The sequence below is a fragment of the Rhinopithecus roxellana genome, chromosome 1, assembly GCF_007565055.1.
Source record: "Rhinopithecus roxellana isolate Shanxi Qingling chromosome 1, ASM756505v1, whole genome shotgun sequence".
Taxonomy (NCBI): domain Eukaryota; kingdom Metazoa; phylum Chordata; class Mammalia; order Primates; family Cercopithecidae; genus Rhinopithecus; species Rhinopithecus roxellana.
Window position 1 is genome coordinate 50,895,770 of NC_044549.1, and position 22,257 is coordinate 50,918,026.

The following is a 22,257-nucleotide window of genomic DNA, read 5'->3' on the forward strand; positions in this document are numbered from 1 at the left end:
CCTGCTACTAAAATCCTTCACAAACAAGAAATGAAACAAACCTGCCCTAATTCCATTGTCTCAGCTGGTTTTTTGTCTTAATTTTGAAACTGAAAACACATCAGGGTTACAAAGTAAAAAATTACTTTAAGCTGGCAGAATTAAATCCTTTCCATTATTTTATAATGGCCACCCCCACTACTCCCCAAAATTTGTTGCCGAAGCAAGAATTATAAAATGATATAATTAAATCCAAATAAGAATTTAGGGCCGGGCATGGTGGCTCAAGCCTGTAATCCCAGCACTTTGGGAGGCCGAGACGGGCGGATCACGAGGTCAGGAGTTCGAGACCATCCTGGCTAACAACGAGGAAACCCTGTCTCTACTAAAAAAAAATACAAAAATCTAGCCGGGCGACGTGGCTGGCGTCTGTAGTCCCAGCTACTCAGGAAGCTGAGGCAGGAGAATGGCGTAAACCCGGGAGGCGGAGCTTGCAGTGAGCTGAGATCCGGCCACTGCACTGCAGCCCGGGTGACAGAGCGAGACTCCATCTCAAAAAAAAAAAAAAAAGAATTTAGAAGTTGGAGACACTGTTCTCACTTCCTAACAATGACTTGCATAAAGTGCTGCTAAGCCTTCAGGATCAAGCATCCTGTTCTGCCTTGAGCCTGTGGCAGCTTCCATTCTGTCTAGTGTAGCTCCACAGGGGCATCTGTAGCTGGCTAGACTGCACCCCTGTGGAGCACATGTGTGGCACCATCTCTCAGCCAGATCAGAGCACCTGTGAGGCAGGGGAGTGTCCAGGGATCTTTTTGGATATCATCTGGTTAACAAATCAAGAGGGGCAAATTTAACCCAACAGGGTGTATTTTCTTAATCTGGACTATTTAAAAAGAAAAGACAAAGCAATTGACCTAGTCTTCCACATGCCACTTTTCTCAAACAGGAAAAGCTTGCTATACATTCACATCCATGGGAATTTATGGGTGTTTGCAGTTAGACATAATTTCCTTACCAGGCTAACTCTGGTTGCTATAATTTATGAGGAGAAAGACTATCACCGTGGAAATTAAGGGTTGTTTTTAAGGAGCAAGCAGTCTGCATTTAAAATGCTCCAGGGTAGTCGGCAGGCACACACCTGGGGGAACCAAAGTGCAGAGAGTGCTGGGAACATTAACAGATTTGCCAACAGAGATGCCAAGTCTACACACATTTTTAAAATCTCTGGTATTTAAGGTCAACAGGAAGAAACTGTCCTGAAACCTTCCATCCAGCTTTACCAGGCCCTGACCACTCTGGCCACAGCCCCACAGTTCTGATGGAGCTGCAGAAACACAAGTCCTTTTCAAGGGGGCATTTGGAGTGGAAAGCCCTGAGAAGGTAACCCTCACACTCCAAGGCCACACTCCTCCATCTGGACAAACACGCAAGCACCCCCAATTGTATTGGAAGTACTGTCAAGGGCTCAAAATGCCCACCTTGCGCTTTTTGGTCACAAGGCTCCATCTGCCACGAGCAGTGGATGTGACTTGGGGATGTTTTCACTTGCTGGAGGAATTATACATCTCTTTTGGCAGTTAATGTCTGACTAGTTGCAATCCAATTCAGATAACCAGTCATCAGAGGAGAACCCCAGGTTCTAGAGGAGTCTGCAGATGCCCATCAGAGACCAGGACCAAGTAGTCAGGGAACCTGACAAGTGTCTGCTCTATGGCTAAAAGCTTCTGGACTGGGTCACCACCGACTGTGCTACCACACTCCCACTTACTGCATGATGCAAATGAGCCACGTTTCCATTCACAGAATTCAGCTCAACTCCACAACATGTGCACACAATTAGGAATGATGCCTTCTTTTCTTAAACATAAATGATTGTCTCCTGTACCCTAGTGAGTTTTCACAGAAACCATTAGCATTTCGGCAAAAGACATATACAGTTTTCCATTTGCCCTGCCCACGGGCAAGATGTTGCTAACATTACACATTGATAAGTGCTTAGAAAGTGCTAATATTATTACCCTGGTAATTAGTATCTGTAATTCTAAGGACATTTTTTATATATATATACACACATACTATTCTCTTAGGTTCTTTCAGTTTTCTTTAATACTAGTCTCTGACATTATAAAACTTTTTTTTTTCTTTTTTTTTTTTTGCCCTTTGAGAATTTCTAAATACAAATTGAGTTAAAAGATTGCTCCAAAATCTGCTGCTTCATCAAAAGGCGTTAAAACATTTCTTATGTCAGGAAAGGATCCTACTAGTCTTTTAATTGCCATTGTCTGGGATTAACAGATAAGGAGAAACCAGACAGGAAACGGCTAACATATGGAAATATTTGCACATACCAAAATACCACTACTTTTCTTTTCTTTGTATGTGAACGGTCCCGGTAGGATTCTGTTGCTCCTTGGCAGGTGTGTGGTGTGTACTATAGACTGGCTCCGGTGATCTGGCCATTATACTCTGCTGTCTCCATCTTGAGGATGTAGGGGATTATGCTGTCTATCGAAACATTGCCAATGAGGCCAGTAAAAAAAAGTTCTTCTGTTATGCTGGAGCTCATCAGCCTGAGTGCCGGCAGGCGAACGAGGATCCGGGCCAATCTATAAAAGGGAGCATCATTAGAAAAGGAGACTGTTTGATGCCCTTGAACCACAGCTCAGCACAGGCTCCTGGGGCCCTGTCTGTATTGCACAGAATCAAACCAAATGGATCCACCATCCACCCACCTCTTTTTTCTGATTTCAACAGTTCCTCTAATAGAAATTTATCATGAGAAAAAACCAAACGAGTACAAAATGTATGTACAGATATGTTCCCTTCACTCTTGTTTATTCCAACTCTGCTCACCCCCACCAAAAAGAGAAAACCTGGAAATTCATCAACAGATGACAGGTTAAAATAAACTAGGAGTCTTCATATGATGAACTGCTAGAGACTCATTTAAAAAATGATAATACGAATCTGTATTTACTGATCAGGAAAGACATCCATGACATATTGCTCAATAAAAATTTAAAAGGAGATTGTAAAACAGCAAGTATACATGTGTACACAGAGTACTGGGAAAATGTTCACCACAATGCTAACAGTTGGGCTCTGGGTATTGGGATTTGAGGTGATTTTTTCTTATTTTTTTTGTACTGCCCTAATTTTCAGTGTCCATTTACCATTATAAATAAAGCAGTAGAATAGCTTTCATTTTGAAGAAACTTGGGGTGGAGGGTGCACCACGACGCTGCCCTGGAGGGCCACTGAACACTGTGTATCTCGAGTGTCCCACATGACCAGGCCATTTCCCAGCCAGGACTGCATCCCAGGCGAACAAGTGAAGCATGTGCCAGGATGCTACTGCAGTCATGTGTGACAGCCCAAACTGGAAACACCCTACTGTTTCATTAGCAAGGAAATAGGAACCACAGAAAATGAAGAAGAGTATGTATTGTTATTGTATATTACATGAAAAAAGGTTACAAAACCTTTGGTATTTTATGATCCCAATTATAATACATAAAAAATTTCTGGAAGTGAATATGCAAAATGTTAATAGTAGGTATCTCTGGATAGTGCTTTTTTTTTGTTTTTAATTTTGAGACAGTGTCTTGCTCTGTCATCCAGGCTGCAGTGGAGTGATGTGATCACAGTTCACTGCAACCTCAACCTCCGAGGCTCAAGTCATCCTCCCACCTCAGACTCCTGAGTAGCTGGGACTACAGGTGCACACCACTACATCTGGCTAATTTTTCATTTTTTTCTCGTAGAGATGGGGTCTCACTATGTTGCCCAGGGTGGTTTCAAAGTCCTGGGCTCAAACAATCTTGCTGCCTCAGCCTCCCATAATGTGGGAATTATAGGTGTTAGTCACCATGCCCTGCCCCTGGATAGTGCTTTTTAAAAAGTTTTCTTTTTCCTTTCTAGAACATTCTAAGTTTTTCTACAGTGAATACTACTTATTTTTTAAATGGGAAAATGTATTCATACTACGCAGGTAGCATTCCAGCACCAGCATCCATTTACTCAGCCACAATGAGTCACTGTGCTCCAATCTTGCAGGGCACACAAAGGTGTAAGGGACCTGCCATTTCAGCTGGGCCTTAGGGGCTGGCTAAAATTTCTATCAGCAGAGATACAAAGAATGGGGAGGGATGGGAGGTATTTCAGGAGGAATAATCAATATGAGAAAAGGTACAAGGATGGGGAAGAGTCAAAAATGGATATTCCAGACAGTAAATACCAAGATAAAGAAAAAAATGAATATGCAAATAGGATGTAAAACACTCTAGGGCCTTTTCTTTGAGAACTCTCTCTGTGTGAATTTCTGAGCCCTATAAGAAAGCCTCCCTTATCATTTTGGGCTCCAAGTAACCTGTCATCACCCTACCCAACCCTGGGTACCTGACTGGACAGGAGTGACTCATGATGTTTTCAGACACAGTGTATCTACTTTCCAAGGCAACAGAATTGCTGATGTTAAAGTGATTCTAGAGTGTGCTGTGGCTCTGCCAGCAGCCCCAGATGGCCACTTCCAGCTGTCTTTTGGCCATGGGAACTGTGGGAGAGCAGGCCTGTGGCCTCCTAGGAGGACAACCTGACTGTACACTTGGCTGGATGTATAAATTCTGGGTGTGGGTGCATTCCCTGACAGTCGCATTCTCTATGTATTGAGGCTGAAGTTATTCTAGATTCATGATGAAGTCTTCGATGATTCCAGTAGAAAATGGATCTTGCTTTTGTAAAAGCCACATCTGGGCAATAGAAGTATGCCAAAAGGAGAAGCAGGTTCTTATCTACCAGCAGGACCAGCCAGCCATAAGACACCTCCAGTCACACAAGAGAAATGGTGGGACTGTCCTGGTTTTAGCGCTGAAAGACTAAGAGCTGGTTACCCTGCTGGGAGGCAAAATCATGTCTTTTGAGAAGCACTGGGCCAGAAGGGGTAGCCCCCAGGGGCATCTCTGTTCCATGGGGCTCCTGGAGACTGAGGTCTGTGCAGAGGACACACGTCTGGGGAAGGTGGGCCTGTGTGTCTTCCCAGGCTGTCAATTTTGTTCCAGTGTTTATTTTAGGGGCACATGGTGGGGAGGGAAATAGGAAATACTTTACTTGAAAGGGTCTCAGAAATTCATGTAGCTTCTGGTAGGTTAGAGTTGTCATAGGAAAGCACTCTTCCATCTTTGGCTGGAAAGCCTGCCAACGCATTCTGACCTGTGACAGATCTGAACAATTTTCCTGCCTAAAACTGCGTGAGAAAGGCTTTTTTTTTTTTTTTTTTTTTGAGGCGGAGTCTTACTCTGTCGTTCAGGCTGGAGTGCAGTGGCATGATCTCAGTTCACCGCAACCTCTGCCCACCCCGCCAGGTTCAAGCGATTCTCCTGCCTCAGCCTCCCCAGTAGCTGGGATTATAGGCGCCTGCCACCGTGCCTGGCTAATTTTTTTTTTTTTTTGTATTTTTAGTAGAGATGGGGTTTCAACCATCTTGGCCAGGCTGGTCTTGAACTCCTGACCTCGTGATCCACCCGCCTCGACCTCCCAAAGTGCTGGGATTACAGGTGTGAGCCATCACACCTGGCCTTAATTTTTATACATATATTTTTGCTGCACATTAATTACAAATACTACCACTAATTTTCACCCAAATAAACTTTTTACCATCAGTTATCTGAGGGCAAAATGACTTTATGTAACTCATCCACTCCTTTATAGGGGTCAGATTTGATTTCTGTCAATAAGAACTTTTCTGTCAAGTACTCTAGCACTGCCTCTTCAATGGATGCTGACCAGAGAAGCAGACCTTTCAAACTATTCTAGACAAGGGAATCTCCATGAGAACTCAAGCCTCATGTACAGTGTTAGCCCTAGAACAGGCCACGCAGCATCTGCTCCAACTCCTCCAATTAAAGAGTAACAATCTGAGGCCTCGCTCACAGTCACACAGCAACATTGGAATCAGCCACAGTCTTGGCCCTCCTGCTGGCACCGTCTATACTCTACACCACCTCTAGCATTCAAGAATTATCTCTAGCTCTTGGGAGCTAGGAAAAAACAAAGAAAACTCAAGAATTAGAGTGTGATCCAATGGAGGCTCTATCAGGCTGCTAAAAATGGAAAGGTTAACATAATTTATATTAGAAACTACAAACCCAGCCACATTCCTTGCAGCCCCAAGCAAGAGTGCATGCCTGAATGCCTTACCGGTAGGTGTCTTCCGAGTAGGTTTTCTGAACATAGTCCTGCAACTCCATCTGTGCCTTTTCTTGGAATTTTTCAATCTGGCTTGTGCTGGTCAAACCTGGATGATCTGAAAACAGAAAAGTACCCCCCCAATTCCCTCTGTATTTGAAAAGTCTTATTTGCAGACTTCTTAGTATTTTTAGTCAAACGTCTGCACACTTCTTAAGTATAACAAATTGAACTCAAAGACTGATCTAACTTGGGTATTATTAGAACACTGGCTTTTCCTCTGTTTTCTGCCTAGGCCTGAAGTTCCTGGGAGGGGGTTGGGGACCCTGAGTGGATGCCAGTCTGAGCAGCCCCACATGGATGGTTCTGGACATCTGGCTTCCTACAACCCTAGAAAACAACAGTTTTAAAAACTAGTGCATAAAATTAGAAATTGTCATTTACTTTCTAAATATTTAATTATATAATTTGTCCCAATTTTACTAGCTATTTTGTTATTTGTGAGTGGAGGGCTGGGAAAGAAGAGAAAAAGGTTAAGCTGTGTCCAACCCCTACTGTGAGGTGAACAATGAGCCTAGGTTGATTTTTCCAGAGGCCTTGAGAGGAGTGAGGCCAGCCCAGGCATCGTGATTGCTGCCTCTTCATCTGTGAACACACCTTTTAGCATGCTCTGCAGCAGCTGCTGCTACTGCTATACACAGTCTGTGGGCAAACAGGTGGAGCTTCAATGTGTACTGGATTATATGCGCTAACAAAGCTTTGAAACTGGCAAAGGGCCAAAAAATAAATAAATAAATAAAAGGAAAGGACATAGGGTGGTAGCACACTTTTGTTTTGTATGGTGTAGTCTTGTTTGGCCAATGGTTTCATTAGGACACAGATTAAATCTATTCAGTGTGTGACATCATCAGGCACTGCAGCATATTTCTTTGGGGCTGTAAAGGCAAGAATTTAAAAGCGTTTATGTATTTATCTAGCAAAACACCCTATCGTAAGAACACTAGGTCACATATAATCTGCAGGCCTCTTTCTACACCACTGATGGCAACATGTTCATGTTCAGAAACATCAGTAGATACAGGTGGAAAAGGGTCATGCGTCCCCACCGCATATCTTACCGGGGCTAAAGAGAACTATAGCTTTAAGGTATGCATACTCATAGCCATCTATATCCAGCTTCGCCATGCTGTTACAGAACTCCTGCAGCTTCCAGATGTGCTCCATGACTTGCTTTATCCGGTCACCAGAAAGTTTATCTAGAAACCAATATCACAGATCCTCTGAGAAAGGCTAGTAAGAACAATAAAACCAGCTTATTTGAGGGACCACAGATGGAAAGAAATGGGACCATTTCACTTTTTAATGAAAAATCAGCAATCTCAAGATGAATAAGAGCTTCATTTTCCAGCTGCAGGTGAAGTGACAAGAGGTACCCAAATTCTGCTCCAATATGGGTTCTGCCTCAATAACGAACCCCTAGACCAGTGATTCTCCCTAGCCCTGCTGCCAGGCAGCTGGCCTGTAGGTGTACATTGTGAATTCCTTTTATTCTGTATCTGAATAATAATTTCTTTATTCTGAAGACTCACAGCTTACATACTTGGTTAGGTTTTTTAAGTCTCTGCAGGCACCTGAACATTAAATGCTGGTAATTTTTAGTTATCAAAACAATTTTTTTTTGAGTTGGGTGTCTTACTATGTTGCCCAGGCTGAACTTGAACTCATGAGCTCAAGTGATCCTCCCACCTCAGCATCCTGAGTAGCTGGGACTACAGGTGTGCATCACCATGCCTGGCTTCAGAACAATTGTATATATTTCATTTAATCCTCATGACAATACTTTACTGGCAGTATTAGTATTATTATTCTCAGTTAAAAAATAAAACTGGCTAGTTTTGGTGGCTCATGCCTCTAGTCCCAATGTTTCAGGAGGCCAAGGCAGGAGGACTGCTTGAGGCCATGAGTTTGAGACCAGGTTGGGCAACATCATGAGAGTCTGTCTCTACAAAACAACAACAACAAAACATCAACACCAAAAAACAAAGAAAACTAAAGCTCATTTGTGAACAAATCTTACTTCAATAAAATGTTGTAAGGGTTTTTTTTTTTTTTTTTTTAAGTCTCGCTCTGTCCCAGGGTAGAGTGCAGTGGCACAATCTTGGCTCACTGCAGCCTCCGCCTCCCAGGTTCAAGCAATTTTCCTACCTCAGCCTCCCAAGTAGCTGGGATTACAGGCACTCACCACCACATGTCTGGCTGATTTTTGTATTTTTAGTAGAGACAGGGTTTCACCATGTTGGCTAGGCTGGTCTTGAACTCCTGACCTCAAGTGATCCACCTGCCTCGGCCTCCCAAAGTTCTTAGATTACAGGTGTAAGCCACCACACCCAGCCTGTTATAGGGTTTTTAAAACTTCACCCTTATGTAACTATTCCAAGGAAATAACTAGAAAAACAAATGTATGACTAGGTCACTCACACTCCTAGATATCAAACACCCGGAATGCCCAATTAAAAGTGAAGTTCCAAGCTTAGGCAGCATGGCGAAACCTCATCTCTATAAAAAAAACATAAAAATTAGCTGGGTGTGATGGCGCATGCCTGTAGTCCCAGTTACTTGGGAGGCTGAGGCAGGAGGATCACTTGAGCCCAGGGGTTCAAGGCTGTAGTGAGCTATGATTGCCACTGCACTCCAGCCTGGCAACACAGAAACTCTGTATCAAAAAACAAACAAACAAAAAACAATAATTTCCACTTCAGCTACAAGTGTAGATTTTCAGTGTTACTTAGAATTCTGGGCATGACAGCGGTCTTCAGAGTGTTGCAGACATGCTACACATGGAGAGACTACAACGGCTACCTCCTATTCCTGACACTGCTGGTGTTTTGAACACCAAATACTAGATAGTTGCCACAGATCTCACTAGAAAAGTCATTTGTTCATTCTTAAGGAGCAGCCTGGGTGAGGTACATATGTTCTGGACTAGGGGGTCAGGATGATGCAGGTCTGTGCCCTAGTTTTTTTTTTTTTTTTGAAACAGTCTCGTTCTGTCACCCAGGCTGGAGTGCAGTGGCCTTAGCTCACTGCAACCTCTGCCTCCTGGGTTCAAGCAATTCTCATGCCTCAGCCTCCTGAGTAGCTGGAATTACAGGCATGCGCCACCATGCCTGGCTCATTTTTTTGTTTTGGAGACAGAGTTTCGCTCTGTTGCCTAGGCTGCAGCATACTGGCACGATCTTGGCTCACTGTAACCTCCGCCTCCCAGGTTCAAACAGTTCTCCTGCCTCAGCCTCCTGAGTAGCTGGGATTACAGATGCCCACCATCACGCCTGGCTAATTTTTTGTATTTTTAGTAGAGACGGGGTTTTGCCATGTTGCCCAGGCTGGTTTCAAACTCCCGAGCTCAGGCAATCCACCCGCCTCAGCCTCCCAAAGTGATTACAGGTGAAACCCCTTCTCTACTAAAAATACAAAATAAAAAAGGCCACCACACCTGGCCTTTTTTATTTTGTATTTTTAGTAGAGAAGGGGTTTCACCATGTTGGCCAAGGCCAAGCTGGACTGTCCTGACCTCCGGTGATCCCATCTTGGCCTCCCAAAGTGCTGGGATTACAGGCGTGAGCCACTGCACCTTTGCCCTAGTTTTTGTATTTACTGTTTCATTTGGGGCAAGCCAGGGACCCTATCAGGGCCTCAGTTCCTCCATATGAAAAAATGAGGTAATAGTCCCTACTTAATAGGGTTGTGAGGATCTGTGAACTATTAGACATGAGAAAAGTAACTTGTCAATGTCAATGAAGATGAAAATATCAGCTGTGATTATTCTGCAAACATTACTAAATGCCTAGCAAGAAGCTGACCTTTTCCATTTTTTTCTTCATATTAATCATATGAAGAGGACAGTAGGGCAGAAATTTACATATTCTAACTGATAAGCATCCTGTAACATTCATTCATTCATTAAGATGAGATCTTGCTCTATTACCCAGGCTGGAGTACATGGAATGATCACAGCTCACTGCAGCCTCAAACTCTGGGCTCAAGCAATCCTCCTGCCTCAGCCTCCTGAGTATCTGGGACTATAGCCAGATGCCACCAGGCCTGGCTAATTTTTTGTACTTTTTGTAAAGACAAGGTCTCGTTATGTTGCCCAGACTGGTCTCAAACTCCTGGGCTCAAGTGATCCTCCTGCCTGGCCTAACAAAGTGTTAGGATTACAGGCGTGAGCCACCATGCCCAGCCCAAAGGTTCCATAACTTAACAGTCAAACTTCTCTCAGCCTATAGATGTTGTGGGACACTGAGGCTATCCAATTTGCTATGTTGCCAGCCTGGGTCGACAAAGGTGTCTCTGACATGGGGCTCCAACCAGGGGGCTAGGCTCTGCTCCACAGCCACAAGACTAGGCCAAGATACATCCCAGCCCCAAGTCCCTGTGCCCTACCTTCCTGGATGCTGTTCTGCAGGTGGTTGACGATGGCAGCCAGGATGGTGGAGAGACTCATGACCTGGGCACACTGGGCCAGGCCGAGGGTGAAGAGCTCATTCCAGCAGGCCCGCACCAGGCTGGTGTTGCAGTCCTGCCTAGGAATATAGAGAGGAGCCTGAGTGTGGTGTGTGTTGGCATTTCTCCAAGGTTGTGGGGCATCCAGGCACTAAGTCACAGCATTTCCTGAACAGGTGAACTCAGTAAGTGTTTGTTGAAGTGCTATCCAGGATCATTCTTCAAGAAAAAGATGAAGTCTATAAATAAGTCCATGAATGTTTTAACTAAAGTCCTTCTAATGATCAACTATTCTCTTAAAAAACATCCTTTAAATAAAAAATTTTAATAGGTATGGCCAAATCATCATTTCCTACAGTATTCTAAAGCCTCAGCATCCTGGATTGGCTCTGTCCCAGGAGATGGTATCAGTTACTTAGGTCCTGCAGCCAAGGTCACGAGAGGCTGCGGGGACCAAAAGACTAAGGGCTGAGCACAGATTCTGAAGGGCAGAAACATGCCCTCCAAACCTTGCAGGGAAGGAGGCAGGCTTTGTGCTGGATCCGAGACAGAAGCAGGGAGGATGAGGGTTCAGCTAAGGCCGCTTCTAGCCCTGCCCTGGCTAATTTCTACTCAGGTTAGTCAGCAAAGTTGGCACATCACAAAACAATACATCCTTATTCTCAGAAACTCCTAAATTGCATTCCCTCACCTGTCTCAAGATTTCAGGAGGCTGGAGAAACCGGGCTGTTTTGACAAAGCTGTTTCCTCCAGTTGCCTTAAGTGTGGCCCAGCCACAGGAAGGCAGTGAGAACCAAGACTACTGCACTGTGTCATTCCCAAATGCCCCAGATGCATGTCTAGTATTTTACTATGATCACTGCCCTGAACAGTAACATATGAAAAACGGTACATGAAATGTAACTGAAACCACTTTAAATGTGGTAGCTCATTTTATCTAGCCCGGACTGAGAAACTCTGTGGAGGAGGTTCCAAATTACCTAACTAGAAAAAGTACACTCAGGGCAGTGGGTGGACATTTTAACCTCATTAAAAAAAATCTCAGGTACCTATCAGTACTATTAACTGTGGACTGTGGTGTTATTTAAAAAAAAAAAAAAATGCCTGAGGTTACACCACATACCAGATACTAGCAAGGGGTAGGCCACTCTCCCAAAGAGCTAACAATGAAACTCCTAATACTTGTTTAGCAGTCACTACCTGTCTTGTTCTCCCTGGAGAATGAGACAATTCTGTCTGCCTTTCCTTTAATCATGGAGGGAGGTGACCATTCTAACTACTCAGGACACATCCCACACCACCTGACCCACAGAACCACACTGCCTTCTGCTGAGTCCCTTGCATGCCAGGCAATGGGTTAAAAGCTTTATAGATCTTAACTCCACGCAAGGATTCTACAACGAGAAACTGGAGGCTCAGAGAGGTAAAGTGACTTCCACAAGGCCACACAGCTGACAAGCGCTATTCTTATGCCCGACAACCAGGTCTGTTTGCCCCAAAGACAACAGTGTAAACTACTAGACAACCCTGCCCTCCATTCTAGTGTTTTCCACATATTACCTAAGGATGGTTACTCTGCAATATGCAATAACTCACTGTATTTCCATTTTTATATGGTTACTTATCTTTCAACCAGACTGCCAGTCACCTGATGGTACGATGGCAGCCACACCAGCTGCACAGTACTCGGCACACTGGCAGAGCCGATGATGGGATTTAGAGGAGAAACATACACAAGTGGTACTCCAGAAAGCAAGAAAAGGAGGGGGTTTCCTGTAGAGATGACACCAGGGTCTGTACTACTCAGTGTGCCAGTTGGCACTGTGGCTTGTGTGAGATTGTAAATCCATGTTTGAGGAAACCGCTGATTCACATTCACCTTATTAAGGCCTAGGCACAGTTCCTGGCCTGGCTTCAGTTTGTGAGTCACACTGTGCATAGCACAGTGCTGGGGACTACCCCTTGCCTTCTACATTCTTCTCCATCCCCAGCTCCCAGCAGCAAATCCTTGGTATATCTAGGAGGCTCCATAAAGGTTAGAGGAACACTGCAGAACTGGCAACTGGTAATCCTGCTACCAGTCCACTAACTATATTTAGTAAGAAATTCAGGGTCCTTGGAATGAGGTCATCGGAACAGTCAAACTAGATGGGCCCTCAGAGTTCTTCCAGGTCATTCCTAGGGAGAGGAAGGCCCCTGCCCAAGGATACATGCACAGAAAGTGGCCACTTACCCAAGTGCCTGAAAGGCTGGGATTGACCGAGCCCAGTGCATTGAGAGGAAAAGCAGACGGGATGCAGACTCACAGATGTAGTGCACGTTGAGGTACTCTGGCATTGGGCTGGGCATTGTTAGCTGGAAAAGAGGAGGCACATGGCACAGGCGGTGAAGGAAGGACGGGGATGGCTTTGTCTGTCAACACGTATCCCCGTCGTGCTTCAATAGCAGTGGCATCTAGAGTCACTGTCTCTGATTCTGAAGTCCCATGCAGTCGGGGGGCTTGCACAGACTCCCCATGTTTTCTTGCTCAGTGAACTAGGGTCTGAAGGGCCTTGGAATATGGTCCATAAGCCTAAGGGGATCTTCCCAGCCCACTCCCATAAAAACATACTCCTCAAGTCTTGCCTCAGCTAAACTGTTATTTGTTCTATGGCAATTCCATTTTGAGCCATAAGTTAAGGTCTAAATTAAATCTGGGGAACAGGGGCCAGGTGCAGTGGCTCATCCCTATAATCCCAGCACTTTTGAGAGGCTGATGCAGGCCGATCACCTGATGTCAGGAGTTCAAGACCAGCCTGGGCAACATAGTGAAACCCTGTCTCTATTAAAAATACAAAAATTAGCCAAGTGTGGTGGCGTGCACCTGTAGTTCCAGCTACTTGGGAGGCTGAGGCAGGAGAATCGCTTGAACCCAGGAGGTGGAGGTTATGGTGAACCAAGATTGTACCACTGCACTCCAGTATGGGTGACAGTGAGACTCAGTCTAAAAAAACAACAAAAAAAATCTGGGTAACCAGGGCCAACTTCATGGACTAGCAGGCATTTTGGGAGATGGTCTTAAGGTAGCAGTTACCAAGAGCCAAACAGCTCACGTGATAGGAGGATGACATCCCATGACTAGAATGTTGTGCGAGGCTCCAGGAATTCCATTGTCTAGAAGGTGTTCCAGTGCTTTTGAAGCTGGAATCACACTGGTGACCTGTCTCTTAGGCACCTTTGGGAAACTATGAGAAGGGATCTAACTTCCTAAGTGACTGGCCATATCTCTCTAGTAAAAATACTGGGTCAGGCACAGTGGTTCACGCCTGTAATCCCAGCGCTTTGGGAGGCTAAGGTGGGAGGACTGCTTGAGGCCAAGTGTTAGAGATCACCTTAGGAAACATATCAAGGACCCCATCTCTACAAAAAATAAAAATAAAAATCAGCTGGGCATGGTGGTACATGCCTGTAGTCCTAGGTACTTGGGAGGCTGAGGCAGGAGGATCACCTGAGCCCAGGAGTTTAATCCCAGGAGTTTGAGGTTACAGTGAGCCACAATCACATCACTACACTTCAGCCTAGGTGAGTATCCATAAAAAAATAAATAAATAAATAAAAAGAAGAAGGAAAAAAAAAAGAAAAAATACTGAGGGAACAGGAAGACTCGGCAGTCTGGAGACCTAGAGACTGAGAGGGCTTCGGGTGCCCTCTGAGCATCCTGTAGAAAAAGCAAGACCAGTGAATGACAGCATGGGGAAGACCCGTGAGGTCTTAACAGCACTCTTCAAGGGATCTACTTTCTGTGGCTCTAGAGGGCAGAGTAGCCAGGATCAACAGCTGGCTGCCTGCTTGTTGCAGACTTTATATGAGGGTTTCTATGACACGGAGAAGAGACAAAAGTGCCTGCCTGAGTCCATGGGGCAGCCAGGCTGTCATAGAATGGCAGAGGCAGAGCATTCAGCCCTCAGCAGTTACCACTATGTCAGCCTGTCTTAGTAATGATGGGCCACGCCTGCTTCAGGGTTACCTTCAGAACCAAATAGCACTGTGAGCAAAAGACAAGTGAATATGCTTCGTAATGGGAATATCATTCTGGAACAGAAGATCCAGTTTGAAGTCATAATGTCCAATACTGCAGTTTGAAGATGAGCTCACTCCAAAGTTTAATTTTTATTTATTAATTTTTTTTGAGGCAGAGTTTTACTCTTGTCGCTCAGGCTGGAGTGAGTGCAGTGGTATCGGCTCACAGAAACCTCTGCCTCCCAGGTTCAAGTGATTCTCATGCCTCAGCCTCCAGAGTAGGTGAGACTACAGGCATGTGCCTCCATGCCTGGCTAATTTTTGTATTTTCAGTAGAGACAGGATTTCACCATGTTGGCCAGGCTGGTCTTGAACTCCTGACCTGAAGTGATCCACATGCCTTGGCCTCCCAAAGTGCTGAGATTACAGGCATGAGCCACCGTGCCTGGCCCCAAGGTTTGATTTTTAAAACTGCAGACCAGCTTTGGTACAGAACCTCTCCCCCAGCAGGTTGGGGGCACATAGTTAGGCTGAATCCACTCACCTTAAATGTGACGTGTGTGTCTGAAAGGAGGGGGCCTTCAACCTCAATGATGGGTGTTGACTGGTCTCTGCTGATGACGTGGATGCTCCCTCCTCCACTGTTGTCTATCCCATCTGCCAGGCTTGGAGAAGAGGAGCTGTCTGTGGTATTAAGTGCTTTAGCTAAGGTATCAAATGCCCTGTGAGCAAAAATGAAGCATGTAATTGTTGTGAATCTACAGCTTTTAGGGGGAACAGAATTCTAGCTGAGATACGATTTAGAAAAACTACAATGGGAAAAGATAATTAAATTCTACCTGGTGAGAGAAACGCTAACAATGAAAGCTTCTTTATTTTATTTTTTTGAGATAGCAGAGGCTGGATGGAGTGCAGTAGCAGGATCTACCTTCCTGGCTTCAAGCAATCCTCGTGCCTCAGCCTCCTGAGTAGCTGGAACTACAGGCACACACCACCACACCCAGCTAATTTTTTTCATTTTTCAGAGACTGAGTCTCACTCTGTCACCCAAGCTGGAGCGTGGTGTTGTGATCTTGGCTCACTGCAACTTCCGCCTCCTGGGTTCAAGTGATTCTCTTGCCTCAGCCTCCCAAGTAGCTGGGACTACACACGCTGGTGGCACACGCCACCATGCCTGGCTATATCTTTTGTATTTTTAGTAGAGATGGGGTTTCACTATGTTGGCCAGGCTGGTCTCAAACTCTTGACTACAGGTGATCTACCTGCCTTGGCCTCTCAAAGTGCTGGGATTACACACGTGAGCCACTGCATCCGGCAAACAATGAAAGCTTGTACGTGTTATCAACACATCATATTAGGCACTGAGCTATGTATTACCTAACTTCACGGACAATTTCTTTCTTTCTCTCTCTCTCTCTCTTCCTCTTTACTTTCTCAGAGATGGGTCTCAGCTAGTCTCAAACTGCTGGGATCAAGTGATCCTCCTGTCTCAGCTTCTCTAAGTGCTGGGATTATAGCTGTGAGCCACTGCAACTAGGCCCAATTTCTATTTTTCACAAGTACCCTCCAAAGGTAAAAATTCTCTTCCACTTTACAGATGTAAATGCTGAGCTTACAGTTGTTAAATAACTTTTCCAAGACCATCCATACAATAAGTGGTAGAACCAGAATTCTACCTAATTCAAATCCCACCCTCTTTCCACTGTACCCAGATCTTGTTATCAGACCACAAGTTAACAAGGAACTGGAACCCTTGAATAGTCTCCACCTTTGTATCTGGCTGGTCTGGCATGTTAGGAGCAGAGCACAAGAGCCAAACTGCAGAGAAGAAACATCCTTAGCAGCAGTTATTGATGTCTGGCATTAGCTCATACTATCTATCAGCCACTATCAATCTAGTTACCCTGGTGGATTTAAGCTCTGAATTCATTACTCAGAAAAAATATACATCAGGGTTGGGGGTGGTGGCGCACACCTGTAATCCCAGCACTTTGGGAGGCTGAGGTGGGAAGCTCACTTGAGCCCAGGAGTTCTAGACTAGCCTGGGCAACATGGCGAAACCCCATCTCTATTAAAAAATAAAAATAAAAATAAAAAAGGATGAGAAAAATAGGTTAAAACAGAAGTAGAAAAGGGAATGAACTCTTAATACGTAGATGCATTATGAAACAGTAATTAATGGCCGGGCACAGTGGCTCAAGCCTGTAATCCCAGCACTTTGGGAGGCCGAGACGGGCGGATCACGAGGTCAGGAGATCGAGACCATCCTGGCTAACACTGTGAAACCCCGTTCTCTACTAAAAAATACAAAAAACTAGCCGGGCGAGGTGGCGGGCGCCTGTAGTCCCAGCTACTCGGGAGGCTGAGGCAGGAGAATGGCATAAACCCGGGAGGCGGAGCTTGCAGTGAGCTGAGATCTGGCCACTGCACTCCAGCCCGGGCAACAGAGTGAGACTCCGTCTCAAAAACAAAAAACAAAAAACAGTAATTAATACAAATAACTGCCGTCCACTAGAGGTTTCCCCCTACTTCTACTGATTTACTCAATTTTCTTTTCCAAGGTTGGGAATGAAAAGAAGTTTTGATTGTTTTATACTGTATAATATAAGTGGGTCTATGTTCCCATAGTTAAAATTTGAAAGAAGACAGATGTGCAGGGTCATTCTAACAATTTTGTCATCCTTAAACACAGCACAGATACCAAAATGCTGTTTTCCACCCTCACAATAGAGGGAGGGTGTCCAGGCCAGGAGGGGGGCCTCCACCCTCATGGGCTCGTACCGAGTAATCTCACTTGCAGACTGGTCCTCTGGTTGGATTTCTGAAGTGTCACCGTTGTTCAAAGATTCACTTAGGTTGGCAAGCGAGGTCACTACATTTGCCAGTGTGCCCAGAGCTCCCTGGCTTGTTTCAGCCTATTAAACAAAAAATACTGACATTAAAAATGAACACAGATATGCAAATGACTCTTAGGCCAATGAAGTTACAATGCTGGTTCAAAAACAGCTTAGAGGGGAGGGGAATGTGACTACAAAGGGGCAACATGAGGAAGATCTTTTTGGTGATTTAACAGTTCTGTATCTTGGTGTGGTAACATTTACACAAATCTAGATATGTGACAAAGTGACAGAACAAAAACAGATAAATTAGACTTCATTAAAATTGAAACTGTTGTGCTTCAAAAGAAATTGTCAAGAAAGTAAAAGCCCATAAAACAAAAGGACAATTCACAGAATGAAATATTTGCAAATCATATGTCTGACAATGGTTTAGTAGCCAGAATATCTAAGGAACACTAACAACTCAGTAATAAAAAGACAACCCGATTAAAAAATGGACAAAGAGGCCAGGCACAGTGGCTCATGCCTGTAATCCCAGCACTTTGGAAGGCCGAGGCAGGTGGATCACCTGAGGTCAGGAGTTCAAGACCAGCCTGGTGAACATGGTGAAACCCCATCTCTACTAAAAACACAAAAAATTAGATGTGGTGGCGGGTACCTGTAACCCCAGGTACGCGGGAGGCTGAAGCAGGAGAATCACTGGAACCCAGGAGGCGGAGGTTGCAGTGAGCTGAGATTGTGCCACTGCATTCCAACCTGGGCAACAGAGCAAGACTCCTACACAAAACAAAACACACAAAATTAGCTGGGTGTGGTGGCACATGCCTATAATCCCAGCTACTTGGGAGGCTGAGGCAGGAGAACTGCTTGAACTCGGGAGGCAGAAGTTGCAATGAGCCGAGGTGGCACCATTGCACTCCAGCCGGGGAAACAAGAGTGAAACTGTATTTAAAAAAAAAAAAAAAAAAAAAAAAAAGAGGTGCATTATTTCACAACAAAAAGGAACGAAGTACTGATACATGCTATACATTATGACCCTTAAAAACATTATGCTAAGTGAAAGAAGCCAGCCACAAAAGGCCATATATTGTATGATTTCCTTTATATGAAATGTACAGAGTTGACAAAACCAGAGTCAGAAAGCAGATTAGTGGTTGGCAGGGTTTGAGAAGAGGGGGAAAAGAGGAGTGACTACATAATATGGTTCAGGGTTTCTTCTGAGGTGATGAAAATATTCTAAAATTAGATAGTGGAGATGGTTTGTACAACCTTGTAAATATGCCAAAAATCACTACATTGTACACTAAAAGGGTGAGTTTTATGGCATGTGAATTATATTTCAATTAAAAAAGAAAGCCAGGGATAGTGGCTCATGCCTGTAATCCCAGCATTCTGAGGGGCTGAGGTGGGTGAATTGCTTGAGTCCAGGAGTTGATCAAGACCAGACTGGGCAACATGGTATCTGGGCTTCACTTTCAGGCTTACGCTTTCTCTGCATTTGACCATGCAGTCAGAGTCACTGTCCTAGAATGTGTGCTAGTGACAAGCTAAGCCCATGTGATTCATCAGCTCCCATCATGTATATGGCCCCTGGCCAAAGAGAGAAGGTGCAAGGCCCAGCCTGAGGACTAAGGCACGCAGGGCAGCTCTCCATGACAGGTAAGGGCTCTAAATTTTGTCTTCTCTTTCTCAAAAGAGAATGCCCTGTGATCCCCTGTAATGCCCTGAGAACACCCATGAATGAGACTGTGAAGAGATGAGAAGGAAGCCTGCAGACCTTGCTCTGGGTCTAATGGTCGCAGCAATGCCAGTGTTCTCAATTACCAGGTCACCCTCTTAAGAGTTGTGACTTGCTGCTACTACTTCCTCATTACTTGGTTACATCAGGAGCACCAAGATGAGAAAAACAGTGAGTTCCCTGGCCTGGAAAAATCCCCCTCCTTGGTTATCTTCACAGGAGCCAGCCAGTCTCCCCTCTTTGGACTGACAAACGTCTCTGTCCACAAGTTAAATCCCTATGACTGATCTGCTCTAGCAAAGTTTTGGAATTGATAGATTCCTGGCTGAGCTTCATCCTGAAGATCATCTAATAAAAAAGAACCCGGGGCTTTTGCAAAAAGGCCATCTGATAAGCAGCTCTTTCCTTGGTATGCTAGTAGTTTGCCAATGTGTATAAGAGAAAAGAAAACTGTAACAGAAAAGAGAACCACCGAATGTCCACCAAATTGACATCCAGATTGACATGTCACAGTGATTATGACCAGCCAGCTCTGATCTGAAAAGCCATCAGCATCTCTAAACAAATCACAAGACAGCTACAACAAGGAGACCGAGACGTAGGTCATGCTTTTCATGTGGTCTCTGAAGGCCAGGAAGAAGGTGGTGCACACAGTTGGAGAAGTGGCCTGCAATGTCAACATAAAGGATGGGAGAAAGCGTAAGTAGAGAACATCACCTTGGAATCCGTGGCCAGAAGAACTGTACCATCCTCACGTATCAAAGGCTGCTGGATGTTCACAAGCATTCCTGGATCAAGAAGACCTGTTTGTCTATTTAAGACATAAAGAAACTCAGAGTAGCTTCCAACATTTTATGCACAGTATGATCATGCTGCATTTACCTGTCCTTCCATATTTGTGAAGCTATCTGAATAGCAGAAAAGCTCTAACCAGACTCAGCCGCTTAGTGACTAAACAGAACCCCCACCCCTGTCTCTCTGCGATGAGATATACATAAAGTTGGGTTTACAGCTTGAGACAGGATGAAATGCAGATGCATCCCACAGGGCTTTCCAGGATGACTGCACACTGTGGCCATCCTGCCAAGAAAAGTTAAACTTGATTTTCAGAAAACCAGCAAGGCATCCTCAACTCCAGTTCTCTCTCTGATACATTTTGGATTTCTTGTTTTCCCCTCTTTCTGCTCCTTTTAAAGTAAGTTCAACAGATTACATTAAAAAGAATATACAAATTAACTATAGCACTGAGACCTTATCTCACCTTAGGCCTTTTGTCTATACTGCAGAAAAGCCCCAATCTTGAATTATAAAATAATTGTCTTCCTGTATGAATGATGCCCAAATTGCAGGACATAATCTGAATTCAAGGCTAGGAGAATTTCTGACTCCATCATAAATCAGGCATCCTCAGGCCTGTCCAGAGGTGTCACTGAGCAGCTCCAGAAGGGGCAGAATTAGGCAACACAAGGTTGGAGGCTATGGCAGGTGGGTGGGAAGCCACAACAGTGCCTGTTCTGGGATGCGTCTGTGCCTCCTCCATCAGCTGCAAAGGCTGACTGCAGTGAGAAAAAGGGACTGACCTCGCTCCATCTTTGTCTGCCACAAACGTGGGAGTGGCTATCAGGGGACTTCTCAGGTCTTTCCGGATATAGATTTTCTCAGTTGAAGCAGCACAATTGCTTGGTTTCTCCCGTTGCACATCGAAGGGCTTCCGTTCACTCTGTACAGCTTAAATCACAACATAAACATTTGTGTTTAGAGAAACAATTCAAATCAATAAAAACCACATCCCTTGTGGTAAAGTAAGGGGTTTTCTTTAGTAAATCCATTACTGCAGGGAGGATGACTTTGGTGCTAGGTTCATCTAGCTCAGTTTTCAGTGGACTTTTCGGCCAGAGAGAAGAAATCAAGCCAAACCATGCCATGTCAAATCTAAAGGCATAAAAAAGACCTCACGATGGGTGGTACTCCCTGCTAAGAAACTGCAGCACAGCACCTATGTGGCCTATGGAAGCACCCATGAGCCTTCTGGGCCATCTTGTTAATTTTATGTTATTATTTTATTGTTTTTTTGTAGAGATGAAGCCTCATTATGTTGCCCACTGGACTCAGACTCCTGGGCTCAATAAATCCACTTGCCCCAGCCTGCTAAAAGTGCTGGAATTACAGGCATGAGCCACAGTGCCCAGTTGGTTTTTACTTCATGATGCTAACAAAATAGACCATTTCAAGGATAAAGAAATGCCCATCTTTGGGCCAGGGGTGGTGGCTCAAGTCTGTAATCCCAGCACTTTGGGAAGCCGAGATGGGTGGATCACTTGGCCAACATGGCAAAACCTGGCCTCTACTAAAAATACAAATATTAGCCGGGTGTGGTGGCAGGCACCTGTAATCCCAGCTACTTGGGAAGCTGAGGCAAAGAGAATTGCTTGAACCTGGGAGACAGAGGCTGCAGTGAGCCAAGACGTGCGCTACTGCACTCCAACCTGGGCAACAGAGTGAGACTCTGCCTCAAAAAAAAAAAAAAAAGAAAAGAAATGCCCACCTTCAAGTAGGCCCTCAATAGAACGCATTTCCTATGCCACAATTTGTAGAGGAACCCTTCTAATTTCCAAATCAAGTCTGAATCACTTCTGCAAACTCTTTAATGGGTGTCAATTTTATATCATGCTAGCAAACTCTCCTTTCAGCAGTCTAATATAAGAGCAAATATGCATGTTAGAAGCAACTGAAGAAAACGAAAGCTTTTTAAAGACAAGACAAAAGTGATGAAGGTCAGGGACTAACATTCAGATATGTACTAATCAAACTGCTATCCAACTGAATATTGTGTTTGCAGCTACAGTTGTGATCATCACAAGAAAACTGATTTCAGTCACTGCTCTGAGTAAAAATATTCATCATTGAGAAAAAGGAAAGCTTAGCAATGTGGGCCAGTCCCACACCAAGCCAGTGATTTATTTACTCACTTTGGGGAAAGAGCAGTATCATTAGATTAAATAAAAACATCACACC

At 44.6% G+C, this 22,257-nt stretch overlaps 1 protein-coding gene across 15 annotated transcripts in view; it reads right to left on the reverse strand.

Moving 5' to 3' along the window:
- Window positions 1-2,064: 2,064 nt before the first annotated feature.
- NR2C2 (nuclear receptor subfamily 2 group C member 2) overlaps window positions 2,065-22,257 on the reverse strand; it is a 96,064-nt gene continuing 75,871 nt past the window's right edge. For 13 of the 15 annotated variants that reach the window (XM_030941077.1, XM_030940068.1, XM_030937080.1 and 10 more), the window contains 9 exons: window positions 20,823-20,970; window positions 19,960-20,053; window positions 17,446-17,579; window positions 15,209-15,386; window positions 12,899-13,020; window positions 10,606-10,745; window positions 7,281-7,418; window positions 6,175-6,280; window positions 2,065-2,585 (listed from right to left, as the gene is read on the reverse strand). In XM_030941077.1, coding sequence (XP_030796937.1) covers window positions 2,411-2,585; window positions 6,175-6,280; window positions 7,281-7,418; window positions 10,606-10,745; window positions 12,899-13,020; window positions 15,209-15,386; window positions 17,446-17,579; window positions 19,960-20,053; window positions 20,823-20,970 — 1,235 coding nt within the window. In that variant the 3' untranslated portion in view covers window positions 2,065-2,410. The remainder of the gene's footprint in view (window positions 2,586-6,174; window positions 6,281-7,280; window positions 7,419-10,605; window positions 10,746-12,898; window positions 13,021-15,208; window positions 15,387-17,445; window positions 17,580-19,959; window positions 20,054-20,822; window positions 20,971-22,257) is intronic. The other 2 variants (XR_004060342.1, XR_004060372.1) reach the window with 1 other exon arrangement.